The sequence below is a fragment of the Buceros rhinoceros genome, unplaced genomic scaffold (genome assembly GCF_000710305.1).
Source record: "Buceros rhinoceros silvestris isolate BGI_N320 unplaced genomic scaffold, ASM71030v1 scaffold14402, whole genome shotgun sequence".
NCBI classification, from domain to species: Eukaryota; Metazoa; Chordata; class Aves; order Bucerotiformes; family Bucerotidae; genus Buceros; species Buceros rhinoceros.
The window spans coordinates 9,101-25,213 of NW_010398389.1; the positions used below are offsets into that span (position 1 = coordinate 9,101).

Genomic DNA, 16,113 nt, shown 5'->3' on the forward strand with positions numbered 1-16,113 from the left:
AAAAAAAAAAAGATGTGAAGTATGTAAAAAAGTGTAAGATACGTCATCACTAAAAAGGAAGAGGTGCTTTTGTATTAAGGACTCACTGCTGGACTTTGGCTAGCACTGATTCAGTGACCTGGTTTTTTTCTGGGCTGATTTTCACCAATTCCAATTCCAACACATTGTCAGCAAATGGGGGGTTTTTGCTATAATTGGGTTATTGCTCTTTCAAGCGGAAACACATCTGAGCTGGAAAACAAAGTCTGAATAAACCAAAGGCTGAGTTCAAGTGAGATCAGAACTCAGCCGGAATGAATCACCTGCTGCTCTGAATTCCCGATAACACCAGCCAGGGAGGTGACCTGTGTAACGTGGCTCTACTCCAGGCGCAGGGCTCAGAGCGAGTTCTGCAGAAGGCCAAAGAAGAACACACCCATGCTTCAAAGGAAAGAGGATGTCTTCCGCATCCTCATTAACCTTGAGTCTGTTTCTGTCTGGGTGCTTTTTTCAGCTTGGTGACTTCTAGATCATACAGAGAATGCTGAAAGGTTTTTCTTCTCTGTTCCACGGATCTAGGTGTTCAACTCACAGGCAGGACATACCTGCTTATGTTTTCCTGTAGTTTGGTCATTCATGAATTCATTCACACGTAACAGACGGTACTTTGGGGGAATAAGTCTGTGCACAGATCCATGAACCAGCAGAACGAGTGCAGCAGGACAGCAGCCCGTGCCATGGTTCTGCAGGTTTGAGACATTCACCACCTGCAGAAACAGTACTAGCAACCTGGTATTCTGAGATAAGAAAGGAAAAGTCCAGGACTTTCCCTCTCTAGAGAAGGAACAGACAGAAGGCATTAACTGAGCTCCTTAGGCAGCGCTGCCCGTGGTTACGCCAGCTGGGCAGCTGATGTACCGCTACCCACCAAGAATCACGCTCTGCCCAAATGGGATCAAACAGGAACCGTCTCCTAGGTCAGCGTGGCTGAGTAACCCACCCGGACAAAGTCCCCACCAAAGATCCTCCCGTGTCCTCTGTCTGCTCTGGGGGTGCAGGTTTTGAAGTGGGGGACAAAGGCATTCCTTTATGCCTCTACCTTAGGACAACCACAACTTCTGCTCCTAAACCGAAAACCAGGTAAGACAAGTATCTATCAAGGCGCTTGTCCTGCAGTGCTGGAAGGGGGTGTAACCCAGCTCCAGCAACAAAGCAATTGGCCTTGCATTACCCATTGTAAAAAACACGAACGTTTCCTCAGGGCACCGGAACAGGATGACTGATGCTGAAGAAAAGCCAGTTTGTGCCTGTTACACTGCAGTTTGTACAGGATTAATTCTTAAAAACTACTTGTGTTTCTTAAATTTTAAGAGTCTTTTACTCTGAAACGAATGAGACAGCTTGTAGGTTATGCCACCTGATTTGGCCCCACCTGAGCATTTTCACAGATGGAAACCTGAGGTATCACCTAGCCGAGAAAAGAGGAGGAACCATTGATATTGTGTACGTTTAGCCCGTACCTGGGGCTAAACTACAGCAGTTGTTCTATCACACAGTGACCCCTCCTCAGCCAAGAAGGTGGATTGGGAAAAGGAGAGGGGACCCACGGGTTGAAATGAAAACAGATTTAATGAAACAGCCAGAGTAACACCAAATGCCAATATAAAGTGCACGAAGCGATACCCAGCCCAGCAAATGGACAGTGGTCACGATAAGCAGGAAAGCCATCCTGGGGAGCAGGAGAAGGAAGAGGAGCAAGAGCAGGAGCCCAGGTGGGAGCTGCCCCCCTCAGCAAACTTCTCCCTTTACGCTGAGTGTGATGTTTCTGCTCTGGATCCACCTGTACCAGCTCGGAGCAGCTGCCCTGGCTGACTCCAAACTGCCAATGGCCTGCGAAGCATGACCAACAAGGAGTCTGTCCCAGCAAAACCAGGACAGATGTAAAGGTCTGAAGGTACTTAAAGTGGTATCCAAATCTCTGCTTTGCACGGATTCTCTATGGATCTTACCGGAGCAGTACCATGCTACGGTGGAAGCTAAGGTAGAAACCAGTGGTCCACTGTGTTACAGGAAGCAATTCATGACAGAGAGGAGATAGTCGTAGAAATTTTTTTATTTGCCAGGCTCTAATTCTGCCAGTCAGCCATTTAAATTAAATACAAATCAATCACAGGATGTCATAAAAGTGTCTTCAGAATGAAACATTTGCTATTAACAGGACAGAGAGGTGACAGACCAAACGGACCTACTACCCCATAGGTACATCCCCTGTGCCCCGGCACTCCTGTGAGATCACCCTGTGACCATGGATGAAAATAACATGTTTACTACTCGCACAGCAAGAGAGGAAGCTCTTCCCTAGTGGACATGAAAGCACCTTCTCCCCCTCAAGAAAATTCCAGAACATTCCTTTCTGCACATGGGACAGGAAGTGTCTGTCCCACAGCTTTTAGCTGAAACCAGTTTTAGAGGAGTTTTGATCTGCACGAATGGAGACAGGCAAGCTGAGTGTTGCCCACCCATGCAAGCTCCACCGCATGATGCAAGAGTGAAGAGCCAGCACCGTGAAGTCCCTGGCAGTGGTGCAATGTCCTCATACTGTGAAGCCCATTGGAAAGCAGAAAAAGCCCCTTTAGATACCTACAGAGGCAAATCAGCACGAAGTGGTGACTGTCAAAGCACAGAAGATGACTAACTGTTCCTGGTTTCAACTTCTTCAAATTCAGGGCTGAATGAAAAGCATCCATGCACCACTGACAAAACACACCTAGTTCACCACCAGTTTTTCTGCAGATGACTGCTTCGGAAATGGCACAAAAGTGCTACAAAACACTTTCCTCACAGGACCTGAATTCCAAAATACACAAGACAACTCCCATTGCTGTCAGCCAGCAGAAGTCCTGATATCTGGGCCACTAAATTTCTACAAGGCCTTCAACTGAAGCCTTTCTCATGCCTTGTCTCCACTCCAAAATTCCAGAGTTAATTAGTAAGGCACATCAGGGGCTAATCCAGGAACTTTCACAGTAGGCCACCAGTCATTTCCAGGCTGGCACTAACAAAACTCTGGTTGGCATGGGAAAGCACATCCTGCAGCCGAGAGGGGGAAAGGCTCCTGGCCTCAACTGATGCGTGACTCCCAGAAGGCAGCAAACATGACACATGACACATGGATTCTTCACTGCTCACTGGTTTATTGTGCTGTTTGCCCAGTCTGGGAAGGTGTCCAGATTAAACAGAGGTCTTCCCCACATGTTGATGGCCAGTGTGACACAGAAGACTCCGATGATGTTCATCACTACTCCTGTTTTAACCTGCGAGGACAAAGCAACAATAACCAAACACCAGCCAGCAAATGGCAGCCAAGATATTAGTACATACACAAGAAAGACCCAAGTGCAAACAAATCACAGAAATAGCCATTGTGTTCCCACTTAGGTGGGTACATCAGAGAAACCACTGTGCAAAGCCTTTGAACATTTTGCCATGTAAGCAGTCTACGAGCTTTAAGGCATGTACGTGAGTTGCTCTTATTGGTTAAAAACCAGCTTCTGCCTCCTTCAAGTCTCCAGTTAGAAAAACCAATAACGTTTGGGTGTTGGGCACAGAACCTGGCACTGTGTGGTCTGGCAGGCAACCGGAGGACCAGAGCCCAGGGCAACTGAGTTACCCTCTGCTTTCAGCTCCGGTGAGGAGCTTCAGCTACACTCGCCAAAGCCCCAGAAGACTGGAAAGCCCTGACTGCATTTCAACCCTTCAGTGTTTAAGAGACTGAAGAGTTGTCAGTTTTTAATCTCAGCTGGGCTGGGCTGTATGTCTCCCAAAGTGCCTGAGGAAGGTACTGTCACTTCAGATGTAAATGTTTATCGCAGCACTATCACTGCGTAAGAGAGGGGCGCAGGGCAACACTTAGAGCCCGTAAGAACATCCTGGTACTTTGGAAACACTTGGCTAAGAAAATTAAACTCTCACCATATTTCAGGATAAAGGCTATGGGGAGCTTCAGATAAGAGACCAGGCAATTGTCACCTTACCATATCCCAAACTCGAACGTGGCCATAGGAGAACACTATTGCATTTGGCGGTGTTGCCACAGGCAGCATGAAGGCAAATGATGCGCTGAGAGTGCTGGGCAGCATAACATACAAAGGATGGATCTTGACAGATGCAGCCTGCGATGAACGGGAGAGAATATCACACTGGAGGTGTCCCAAAAGAAAAAGCACGAAGAACATTTCCCAGGCTACTGGGGTACACGCAGGCTTATTTATGTTCCTGGTCTTGTATCACCAGAGCAATTTAGAAGCATTTTATTCTGAAATCCACGTGTGCTTAAAGATCACTTTGCTCTTGTTCCCTGTCCCACAACGCTTTTAGATACACTTATAGTATTTTGTTCCACAAAACAAAACAATGCTTGCTTCTTTCTTGTTTGTTTTGCTGTATGGTACAATTTGGAGTTCTGGTCAAATATATCCAATGACCTTTTTTTTGACCTCAGACCACACTTTTGCCAGGGTAACACAGGGGTGGGATTATAATTACTAGGTATGTGCAATAATACTCTAAGGCGTTACACAGACTTCATGGAAATCAGAGCTTTAGTGCCAGTTAAAATCACTAATAGCTCAGCTCCTCGATTGGGATGATTTTACTTCAATGAAATGGTCTAGAATAAAGTGGTTGTACTTACCAAATTAAAGAATAAAGTAACCTATTTTGTCCTTCAAGCTACAATTTCAATTCTGCTCAGAAAAAGGCAGCAAAATTTACCAGGTTTTGCTCCATAAGTTTTAAAATCATTCTGGCTTCCTATGGAAAATGACACATTGCTAATAACCAGACCTACCACTTCCTGTATTCCAGCATAAAACCATGAAGATGAAGGAAACATTAAAAGGGATAAACAGAAAGTGCTGGATTTTGGTGGTTTTTTTTTTTTTTTTTGTGGCATTTTTTTCCAGTTCTGAGTTGATGGTTCAAATACCAAATGACCAGAAATACCTGATGTTTGTTGATCTGTATTTATAAAGTGACTCTCACTGCACTTTCTCCAGGGCCAAAGGACACACCTTACACAAGGCTTGAACTGGCCTCCTTTTCAGCGAGGGTACCATGGGACAAGCGACCTGAATTAGCTTCTTCCCCCAAGAAGCTGGTTCTCAAGCTCAGGCAGACTGGAGAAAGCTTGCATTCCCACTTTCTATGTACGTACGGTGCTATAAACACAGCAGTGACACCGGCTAAAATGACGCTCTGTTCTGGCACGCTGTCGAACTGTTTCCTTACAGCCTTTCAGACTACCCTTGGAGCAGCATTCGAGACAAGAAGTATGATATTGCTGCGTAAGCCTACCATGGATGAAAAGACAGGAAGGAAGAGGGTGGCTGTGGCGACGTTACTGGTGCACTCCGTGAAGACAGCTATAATAAGCGAAAGTACGGATGCAATGGCCCACGGTGGGATAGAGCCTAGTGGAGTCATTTGACGACCCAGCCAAGCTGAGAGCCCAGAGTGCTGTCAAGCAAAAGAAAAAAAAGTGGTTTTCAGTGAGGATTGGAACACCCAGCTCATGAAGAGAGAGCTCATGTGATGTGTAGCATTCCTACCAAATAATGCTATGTGACTCCTGAATTACTTAAACGCCGCCCAGGAAAGCACAATGGCCTGTCACACACACTAAAAGAAATTCCTTGCCAACTAGACATAATACCAAGCCCCACATTCCTAATTCTTCTGGAACCCGACTACTTGATCACACTTTGGTTAGAAACTTCAGGGTTTTTTGCTAAACAGAAACAATTATTGTTGAGATGATTGCAAATACTTAATGCACCACTCAGAAGTTTCCTGGCATGTGTCTCTAAAGCTTCTGAAGCTCCTGATGCTGTATGAATTGTAGGAACATAGGCAGTGATTGACTCAGACAGCTTACAAAACCTTTGACTTGATGGTTTCTAAAGCTCTGGAGCTTTAATATTGTGCATAGGATGTCCGTAGATGAGTGGAAGGCCCTAGAGCTTTCATTTGCCCCACGGTTTAAAACTCCCTAGCCACAAAACTTAGAGCTGAACAGGAATTTCCCCAAAGTACAGCACTGTTGATAACTAAGGCTTGCTTTGACTTAGATGTATCTTATCAGTGATGAAGGAAACAATATGGTTCACCTCAAGAATCTTTCCTGGCTTGGGAACTCAGCTGCCTTTTCTGCGAATTTATGAACACAGGATCCGACCATGGGTGTAAGGAATGCAGCATACTGCCTGCCAACAGCCACTGACAAGAAGCTCAAGACACTCCACTGTACACAGTTTTGGAAGCCAGCTACTCACAATGGTTTTCTTCCTGACCACTTCCGTAGTGGTTTGGTTTAAATCTGAAGATACATATCCTTTAGACAAACCTCAAATGGTTCTGAAAACCTTACAAGTGTTATCTGTGCTTCTATTTTTCTAGCCAGGGCTGGGATCAGGATGATAACAGAAATAAGAAAGGCTGCTTTTCTGGGCTGTCCAGCCGGCGAAGATCCCAAACTACTCGGCAGCCTCCATGAGGTAAGACAAATTGAAGAAACTTTGCCAGAGCTTATAAATTCCTGAAAAAGAAGCACAAATATTTACCTATCCCTCTAACTTTTGCTAACTTGGATCTACCTCCAGATCTGAACATCTCTGCTGGGTTTGGCTTTGGGTGCATGCCCAGTAATACAGGACTAGGTAACAAACCAGGGAAGTTCGCCTTTGAGTCAGAGAAAAACAGATGTCAGGACATACTGCGCTTGCATCAGCCAAAGCAAAACCTCCTCCCAGCAGCAGCACAATGCTCCAGGGCATCTTCCTCTGAACCACATTCCAGTCTAGCAGCGGGGCTGTTAAATCTGGTTTTATATCTGAAGTGAGAAATGAAAAGCAAAACATGTTTTAGGAGAGCGAAGACATTTTGTCTCCTGTTCTACAAGATACCAGGGAAAGACCCAATGGGCACATTATGGAGAAACCTGCACAGGGTAGGGGCAATAATACACAGAGCAGGGACCGTATGTGCTCTGCCATCCAAGCTGGAGCTGGCAAACTGTCTGACATCGTTACAGCTCCTCTTTTAAATACCTTCTTCAGCCTGTTCAGGGTCAGACACTCTTGGTTTCCAGCATCTGAATCTGGGTTTATTAGCAGGAAGGATAAACAGCAGCAGGGCAATAAACACAGCAGGAGCAGAATCGGTGATATACCTAAAGAAGAAAAGAGAATATAGCTTAGAAAATAGACATCTTCCTTAGCAGACCGCTGCCTTCCAGCACCACAATTCCTGCTTTGTCACCCTGTTTGGGGATTGTACATTAGCTTTGCTAAGGAGTCATTAGCTCATGACTGAGGTGTCTCAGACCTGCCACAACACATAGTAATGAAAGAAACTAGCTACAATACACGTTAATACCCAGAGTTGTTCAGATGACATTAGGATGACATATTAAGAGATAACCAGATGACGACAGCTCCTGGCAGCAGGGTTCCTTCTCTGTGGTCTGTGGTGAAGCCAAGACTCAACAGTTGTGTCTCAAAGAAGGATGTGTGAAGAAATGGCCTGAATGACAGCCCCATCGTGCCGTTTTGTGTTCTTAATATGCCACAGACATTATGCAAAGAAGCCACTCAAAGCACCACATCAATTTCCCAGTGAGTTCAAAGCCATTGTTTGGAGGTGATAGTGCCAAATACTCAAATGACACCAAAACTGACTTGAGCTCATATAAACAAAACACTAATGTGTACATCAGTGTGACTGAGACCAGCATTACAGAATTTCCTCTTCCTTTAGGAGGTTCATCTTCCCCCATGTCCCTGCCTCCAGTGTTTATTACAGCACAAACTGTCAAACAATAGATCAGCTGGCGATCTCATGCACAAACAATAGGATCAAGCCCTGCAAACGTGAATTCTGAGAAGGTTGGAACGACTGATCCTGCACTCAAAATGGAATGTAAGAGCAAGGCAACCTGATTCACAACCAAGAAGGTCCAGGATGAAAAAAACCCTGAAAACTTACTTTTCTCCTCCTGGGAAGAGCCTGGCAGCCCAGCCTTTTACAAAGCCTGGGTGTCTGGAAAACCACAAGAGAACCAGCGAAACAAACATTAGGAGGACATTGAATTCAGCATAAGAGATGGGACCCAATTTCTTCATTTCTGTCTTCAGCACGTCGTATGCAGCTTTTTCTTTAGCAGTTCTCTCTGTCCCACAGCCCCAGCTTTTTTTAAGGCTTTAAGAAAAAGGGAGAAGAAAATACTGTAAGTATAAATATACTAGAGGGATTTAACATGCTTGCTACTCTGAAGCTGGCACTCCTAGGAACAGACAGAGACTACAGCAGAGGCCAGGAACAAAGAAATTACAAGTATTGTCATGGGGACATGTCAGTTCTCACAGGAGAAGGGGATCTGTGAACGGAGGTAAGTCTCTGTCCAGTTTGGAGCAACCTGGGAAGAAAAACTCTGTTTTGAACCAAGCAAACCAGATATGCTAGTTCCCCTGGGGCCGAAATTCACAGATGTGAAACTGAAAAACAAAAAGTCAATTCTGTCTGAACATTAAGAATGTACAAAGCTTTTGCCTTAGTGCAACTCCCATGAACACAAAAGATTTCCAGACCTCAAAAGTTGTTGTGAAACAGAACCGCTCTCTGCCACAAAAGTAGTAACTTTTTGGTGCGTTTGTTTTATTCAGATTTCTCAGTAAGCTGAGGGGTTTACACACCATCATGTAGTTAAATACTCACTTGAATTACTTTTTGTGGCGTTTTGGTTATTCATGTTTCTCAGTAAGCTGAGGGGTTTACACACCATCATGTAGTTAAATACTCACTTGAATCCCATGAAGGAGCACTGTAACCAAAACCAAGCTAGTACCAACATCAGAATCATGTTTGGGAATGCAAATCCAAACCAGGAAGCAAAATTCACAACATCATTGTTGTCGGGGTATAACCTGAAAAGAAAAGAAAAATGCTTCTGTATCCCACGGCAGGACATTCTTCCTACCTGTTCATTCTAATAAAAGAGCAAGAATTGTCTTTCCTGAAATAAAGAGCTGCACTTCTGCTCACTTCAACAGAAGACAAAGTCGCTAGCTGGGTTAGAAAAATGGAGCCAGTGTTTTAAGAACAGCAATTTTTGTTCTTCCCTGCATCCACCAAGAGTGACTGGAGGAAAAACACCAATAGCGATTTTCCAGCTGGGTGTAAAAACCAACGGGTAAAGTGGCAGCTGAGGCTGAACTATTCCTAGCGGAAGGAAGCAATGTTGAGGGGCTGTTGTGGAGTCTGCCATGTGTCCACTACAGATTAGGTTGCATTTACACCAATTTGCAAACCCAGTTTATCAAAAAGAGTATTTTGTGGATAACTCCTTTCCTTACAACAGTGTCTGCACAGTTTCCACAGCCACAGCATGGAGAAAGGCTAAGCTATTTTCAGGTCTCTCCGGTGTGCTTATGAGAAGAGTTCATCATACCTTCCTGTGATGCTCTTCGCTGCAGTTCCTCTGCTGACGTACTGCTTTTTGTTGGAAAAGAGGAGGCAGAAGAACCAGCGTCTCGTGATGAGAGCCAGCTGTCTGCTACTACCAGCAAGTATGTCCTCTGCTATTAGCAGAAAGTATTTCCAGGTTTCTCAGGAAACCTCTACTACCAGTACATAGCTGCCTAAAACAGCCTGAAGCCAAAAACGGGCCCGTCACTTCATACTCATTCCTCACTCGCAGTTCATCAACTGGTTTTTGCTTATAGTTTGCAACTGGAACTATCACCTAAGAGTAGTCAAAGGGTCACAGAAACAGCAGGATAGTGTAAACTAAAGAAATGGTAAGAATGACTCACTGATCCATCTGGCCTTTCAACACCACGTTTGGTCCTGTTCCAGTGAGCGTGGCAGTTCCCCCAATGCTGGCAGCGTAGCACACACAAAGCATCATTCCCTTACATATGCGCTCCCTTGTTTTCTTTTCCTCAGATGATCTGTGGTCATCAGGGATTTGTCCATTGCTTATGACTAGACACAAAGAACACAGCTTGCCTCAGGTAAAGTTAGGAGGGCAGAGAGTTGAGGACAGGCTCTGCAGGCTCAGTGTTTCCAGTCTGTGTATGCCATTTATTTTAATCCAAAAAACCCACAGATATGTCCCTAAATACTTTGGACTCATGTTCACGATGACCTGAAGAGTCAGGCTGACAAACTGGGTCTACATGATCCAAGGACACTGTTATCCATATTGGTGCCACGGTTTCCTAGCAGTAATTTTCTGTTTCACAGAGACTCACCATCAGCCAGCTACTGTAGTCACTGGAACCACTCCAATACCACAACAAAAACCCAACTAGCTTTAACAGCTGTGAATATGGGCAGAAAAAGCCCACCCAAAACCCAGCTCTTGCTGGCATAACTGTGAAGATCAGTATGTTATGTCAGCTTACGTCAACCATGAAATTTTGCTGCTGTGTCCATTATTCTCTGAGGTTGACAGTCCCACCTTGAAGGCTGACTGGACTAATGGAGCAGGACAACGAATTTATGGCAATTACAACCAACTCAACAACACTAAAGGGTATTTTTTGCACACATTTATTACCTTCACTACACATTAAAATAAATGAGTCAGCAAAGCCAAGCAGATCCTTCCAAGTGGATAGAAAACCAGCAAAATTATTATTACTGGGTTTAGAGCAGAAGTCCGGGTTTGGGAGTCAAGAATTGACATTAAAAAGAGCATTTGCAAATATGAAAACTTCACTTTAATAACCGCTTGGAAGCTAGACATGAGCAACCTTATAGAGCTCTGTGACCAAGTGGCATTCTTGAGGGCTTGCACATCTTACTTAAACACGGTGTCTGAGCCTTGCACAATCAGTGCATTGTCCCTTCACAAGTGAGGCAAGAAATGAAGCAACCAAAAAGCAGAAATCACAGCTGTATCTAAACCATGCTTCCAAGGTTCAAAAAAATATGGCAGTTATGAGTCAATCTCGTAATAGAGCAATGTCTGGCACACATAAACTTCCTTCTTCCACACTGTATCTTCCATGGATGTGTAAGCCAGGAAACGGGCCCGGTGCCCCAGGCAAAAGGCTTGAAATGAGGGACACAGCATGCACTACCAACATTTGCACTTGTTCTTGCACAGTCACACAGGGAACCATGGCAGATCAGCTTGTTAATTCAGGGAAATCACATCTCCGTGACAAGTCCCAAGACAATCCTTCCTCCTCTGAAAGGCACCACAGATCTGATCTTTAATGGTACTCGGTAATATAGTCCTCTATAACAGCACTGCAGAGGAGTGAAGTCAGAGGGACCAAGTTTGTGCGCGTGGTTCAAATCAAGTGAAATCTACTGCAGAACCACAGCATTGGCAGAAGGACCTCGTGGAGTCAAGCATCAGAGGAACATCACACTTTAAAGTGTTCCAAAAAGTAGTTCGTCTACTGTTGAGGCAAATGACACCAGCTCCTCTCTTCCATAGCTTTGGAAGTATTCCTCTTTCTTCTCCCCACCTCCACATCAATCAGGTCAATAAAGAGGTATTTATTACCCCAGAACTAAAGCAGTTTGTGCTTGCACAACATTTTTCAAACATACCTACATGTTTGAAATGTGAATCCCCACTAAGAAGCACAGAAAATGGGATGCTGGGAGGTTGGATGCTATTTCCCACAGGATAAGCTTTTCAATTCCTTGCGCAGGCAGTTCAGCCTAGGAAAGCATGTGAGGACAATCCCAGCTTGAAGGGAAGGACATAACAATCTGCATGGGATCTAGCACTAAGCATAACAAAATGGCAGCCACTGAAACTGGAAGCCTAAATGTCATGCATTTAGGGATTTTCAGTCAAGATACCGTTCCCTTTCCTTGGGTAGGTACCGAGAACACCTCTAGGTCAGGGAGCTCTGAGCGCAGCGAGTTCAGTAGGATCAGCTCACTGCTGAGCAGGCCCTTACCAGGCACTGAGGTGGGATCGGATGCATTCTTTTCCTCCATCTCAATCACTGTATTTGTTTGCCCAGCTGCTTGTTCCATCATGGTCACATCAAAATCTGTGCTGTCCATTTGCTCCAGGACAGCCTGAACGATGGGAATCATCATAGCAGTGGTGGCTGTGTTACTTATCCACATGGACAGGAAGGCAGTGACTATCATAAATCCCAGCATGAGGCTGAAAAGAGAGAAACAGGCAGAGGAGAAAGGAGGAAAGAAAACAGACGCCGCTGGGCTTTGTAGCCACTGTAATTTAGAGTGTAGAGGCCAGACAGGGAGACAGGGATGTGTGTAGCCTCCACTAATACAAAGCAGGACCAGATTCCCTTCTAGGACAGCTCTGCCACCTTCACTGAAGGAATCCCAGAAAGAGCCATTTAGCTCCTTTGCCTGCACATAATTAATTCTGTCATCATTTTGCCCCCAATGGCAAGCATCTAGAATTTAACTAGATGCTGTTTTCAGCTAAAGGACAAATAAACTGTTCCTGCTGCCAGACTTCACCTCTGGAAACTGTACAAGTGCAGCTAAAGCAGTTCTTCAAGGTTCCCCTCTCTGCTGACTGTTAAACACCACCCCTAGGTCCCTGCTAAGGGAAGGAAGAAGTAATCTAAAATACTCTTACAGTGGAGGTTTCACTCCAAGAATCAGCAGGACCTTCAGCGCAATCCTTTTGTGAAGATTCCACTGTTCAACAGAAAGTGCAACTATCAGCCCTCCAACGAAGAGCATGTTTGTGTTATTTAGGTACTGCGAGCACACCTGAAAGACAGGAAAGGAAGGTCAGGGGCCCACACGCTGCCTCTTGTTACCTCCACTACTACATTTTGCCTTCTGTCCTCTCAAAGCCACTTTCTGCACCAGGCCCATCCCAGCGCTGGCAGAAGAGGCGGGTGCAGCCTCAGAGCTACTGCCAGTTTCCCAAACCCTTGAGCCCCTGTTTAAACACTGAACTGTCTAGTGCAGGGGCTCTTTGTCCATCACAAACCTTCTCTTTGGATCATCAGGAGTTAATAAAGTACAAGATGGCAGCAGTTTCCTGAAACATTGTTAGGAGCTCAAAGTATTGTGTAGGTTCTAGAAATGCTGAGCTCCAAAAGGTTTCTCAGCACCTTCAGCAACCACACCTGCCCTCACCAGCTGGTTGGTCATTCGTGAACGTGGGCTACGCTACCTAAATACAGCCTCTCTCCCTTGGACCAAAGCACTAGCACGGATGGCCAGAGGGAGCTCTGAAGGCACACGGTGTACCTGCTGGCATCGTCCTGTCTACCCTGTCAGAAGACGTTTGTCCCTTGCATCTTGAAGTGTCCCAGAAGATAGGTCAGCACTGCTCTCCCTTGGGATGGGTTATAGATGCACAAGCTGCCGGTGCTAGTGGGACGCTCTCCAGCAGGATCCACGTCCAGAACCTGACCTTCTCCTCCAACACTTCAAGCCCCACACCCTTAACATTTTGGACCAGTGTGTATTTAGTTCACCATCTTCCCACGCAGGAACCCTGAAAGCTGCTCAACGTGTTCAAAAACAGCACTACAGAGCTTGAGTGCTTTCCTATCGGACTTGTTTGATAAATACTGATGAGGGATCCGAGCAACGGACATCCCGGTATTGGCGCTGAGCTGGGCGCGTACTTACCGATTTAGAGCTCTGCACTCCAAGGAGAGGGAAAAACACTGCCGGCATGAGGGAGGTAATAGCGAGTGGGATCACTTCAGTGCACCAGTACACAGCCATGATGATGACGATATACGCACATTTGGCCTCCTGCAACATAATATAGACACATTTAAATATAGAAAACGATTCTCAAAGGTAAGAAACAAGTTGGTAACTACTATAAGGGGCCCAAACACTCCACGGTCTGTAGCTCAACAAGTTATGCTGACATAGGTAGCAGAGACACAAGGGTTTAAACTTGTACTTTTAACCCTCGTCTTGAAGTCACTTGCATAAAAAGTTCTTTCTGAGCACAGTGTTTGTTCTAATGCACCTGCACAAAATGTAGGGTGTGAGGAAACAAACCTCCCAGAGCGAGGTAAGGGCACAGGCTGCAGAGCACAATTACCTCCTGGCAGTTGGGGAAAGCAGATTTCACATCTAGGAGCCAAGAGGTTTTAATAGTGTTTGGAGATTTGGGTGTTTCTGTTTTGAGTTCATGATTTTTAAATGATGGCCAAATTTCCCAGTGTGGAGGATCAGCTTGTCTGAAGTTTTCAAGTCTCAGAGGTGCATCCTGTAACACTCCTGAGCCCAGAAACTGCATCACTAAATAATTTTAAAGTCCTTAATTTTTTTAAAATAAAACTCTTTTACCTTTTTGGGGGGGGGACTACACGTGTTAGAGGTATTTAATTACCCAGCCCTCGCTGTGTTTCCCTACTGAGAGATTCCCTACGTTAGAAAGGTGGTAAATGTCATTTATTGACCGGCTGCTGATCAGCCAGTCCTGTAACCCAGCTTCCCCTGGTTTGTACTTCCAAAAACTGTGTGGAGCAGCAAGCGTTCATTAGCCAACAGTAAACAGTGTTTTAAAGCTGGGGTCAGTGTCCTGCCGTAGAGAATTTGCTCTTTTTTAGAGTGTGTGTTTATAGGATTTTATTCTAATACAACAAGTGGGACTTTATTGCAAAAATAAATGGTGTTACAGTGACATTTTAAAATTAGGTGATACTTATAAATAGGGGAGTGTTTTCCCTCATTTTGTTGAGAAGCTTTAAGAACCAGAAAACAACTTTTGCAAGTAAATTTATTTTTTTTTCCCCTTAAGATGTCCAGGAGATTAATTACAGCATAAGTTTTGAAAAAAAAAATATTTCTTCAGAGACTCAAAGATATCAGATAGATGCTATTTAAGTCTCTTCCCTTAATAAATAAGAGGCAAGCTCATGACACAATTTATGCTGTGCCACAGTGAGTGCTAGAACTGACTGTGGTTAATCTGTTGCCAGTATGAAAGACAAATAAACAAGCCCAAGTGAATAAAATTCAAAATACAGAAGAAACACTGGTTTTGTAGAGTGAGAGTAAATAATTTATGTGAAGTTCAAAAATACAACCATGCTTATAAATTAACTCCAACAGCCACAGCCAGTTCAAACAACCAAAGGTCTGGAATTAAACATCTATCTCTATTTACACCTGCACATTTATGGGATTTACGTATCTGTGATTTACGGGAATGGTCACGGAGTGTTACTTTGGTGTCTGTAGAGTTGACAGGAAACACAGTGATCTGCTTTCTCACCAACACCCGAAAAAGCAGTCGCTGACCAAAATGTTGCTCTCCCATTGTGAAATACTGTGATTTCCCAGATTAGACTGAGGAAACAGTATTTCTACAAATACCAGAAAAGTGAAGACATAATTTTAGGGAAATTCCTAGTACTGATCAAAGTAGTGCCTAAAGGTTGGGAATTCCTGTTCTATAAAGCACCAGCATTTGACTGAAAGGCAGGGCTGGTTCTGCTCCGCCAGGTACACCCCGCGGGCTGGCAGTCCCGTTTGTAAATACACAGGACGTCTTCCTGTACTTGAAAATACACTGAGCAATACAGGTCACTCAGAAGAAAGACTGGGTTTAGCGTAAGAATAGCCTCTAAAGCTCTACTAGGCTAAAATTCTGTAAACCGAGCTTTTACATCTTGCCAAGAAGGCTGTAAGACATGAGAGCCTGAACTCTTCATTGGGTTATTCCAATTTTATGCTGGTGTTAACTCCACTGAAAGCAAAGGATTTGTGCCATCAGCATGGCTGGAGTAAGTCAGACGTGAGTTGGAGGATATTACATTTGAAACCGTTACCATCCCTGCACAACAGACGACACACGGTCTCTGACCGCACCGCTGTCCCAATGTCACGTCTCTCAGTAGCCCAGAGCCTCAGCAGCAGAGTGAGCCGGGGAACCCAGAAGCCCTGGCTTCCAGTCCACTGCCATCATCACTCGACAATGCAAGACACCGTTCTAAGTGTGCACGCCAGCTACGTACGTATTTATCTTTGGCCCAAAAATAATGGCACCTAATTTGCAAGACGGGTCGGGTCCGTGGGAGCCCCAGGTCCTGGCAGCGGCACAACCCTTAGGGTGGGCAGGTTGGCACAGAGCTCCCTCTG

The 16,113-nt window shown here is 44.9% G+C and overlaps 1 protein-coding gene across 1 annotated transcript; it reads right to left on the minus strand.

The window, feature by feature from the left end:
- Positions 1-3,164: 3,164 nt before the first annotated feature.
- Positions 3,165-13,764, minus strand: SLC13A5 (solute carrier family 13 (sodium-dependent citrate transporter), member 5). Its single transcript, XM_010131085.1, has 11 exons — positions 13,639-13,764; positions 12,626-12,762; positions 11,964-12,178; positions 9,849-10,020; positions 8,838-8,960; positions 8,023-8,235; positions 7,086-7,207; positions 6,753-6,868; positions 5,335-5,496; positions 4,014-4,151; positions 3,165-3,293 (listed from the first exon to the last, which is right to left on the minus strand). The coding sequence occupies exons 1-11, from the start codon at positions 13,735-13,737 to the stop codon at positions 3,165-3,167; spliced, it is 1,626 nt and encodes a 541-aa protein (XP_010129387.1). The 5' UTR covers positions 13,738-13,764.
- Between the last annotated feature and the right edge of the window lie 2,349 nt (positions 13,765-16,113).

Excerpts from the sequence above, each read along its gene's own strand:
- SLC13A5 (XM_010131085.1), bottom strand. The coding sequence starts at position 13,737 with ATGGCTGTGTACTGGTGCACTGAAGTGATCCCACTCGCTATTACCTCC. Across the intron at positions 8,961-9,848 it reads TTGAAAGGCCAGATGGATCA|GTTATACCCCGACAACAATG; the intron begins GTGAGTCATTCT and ends TTTTCTTTTCAG. Across the intron at positions 5,497-6,752 it reads CTTTGGCTGATGCAAGCGCA|CACTCTGGGCTCTCAGCTTG; the intron begins GTATGTCCTGAC and ends TTTGCTTGACAG.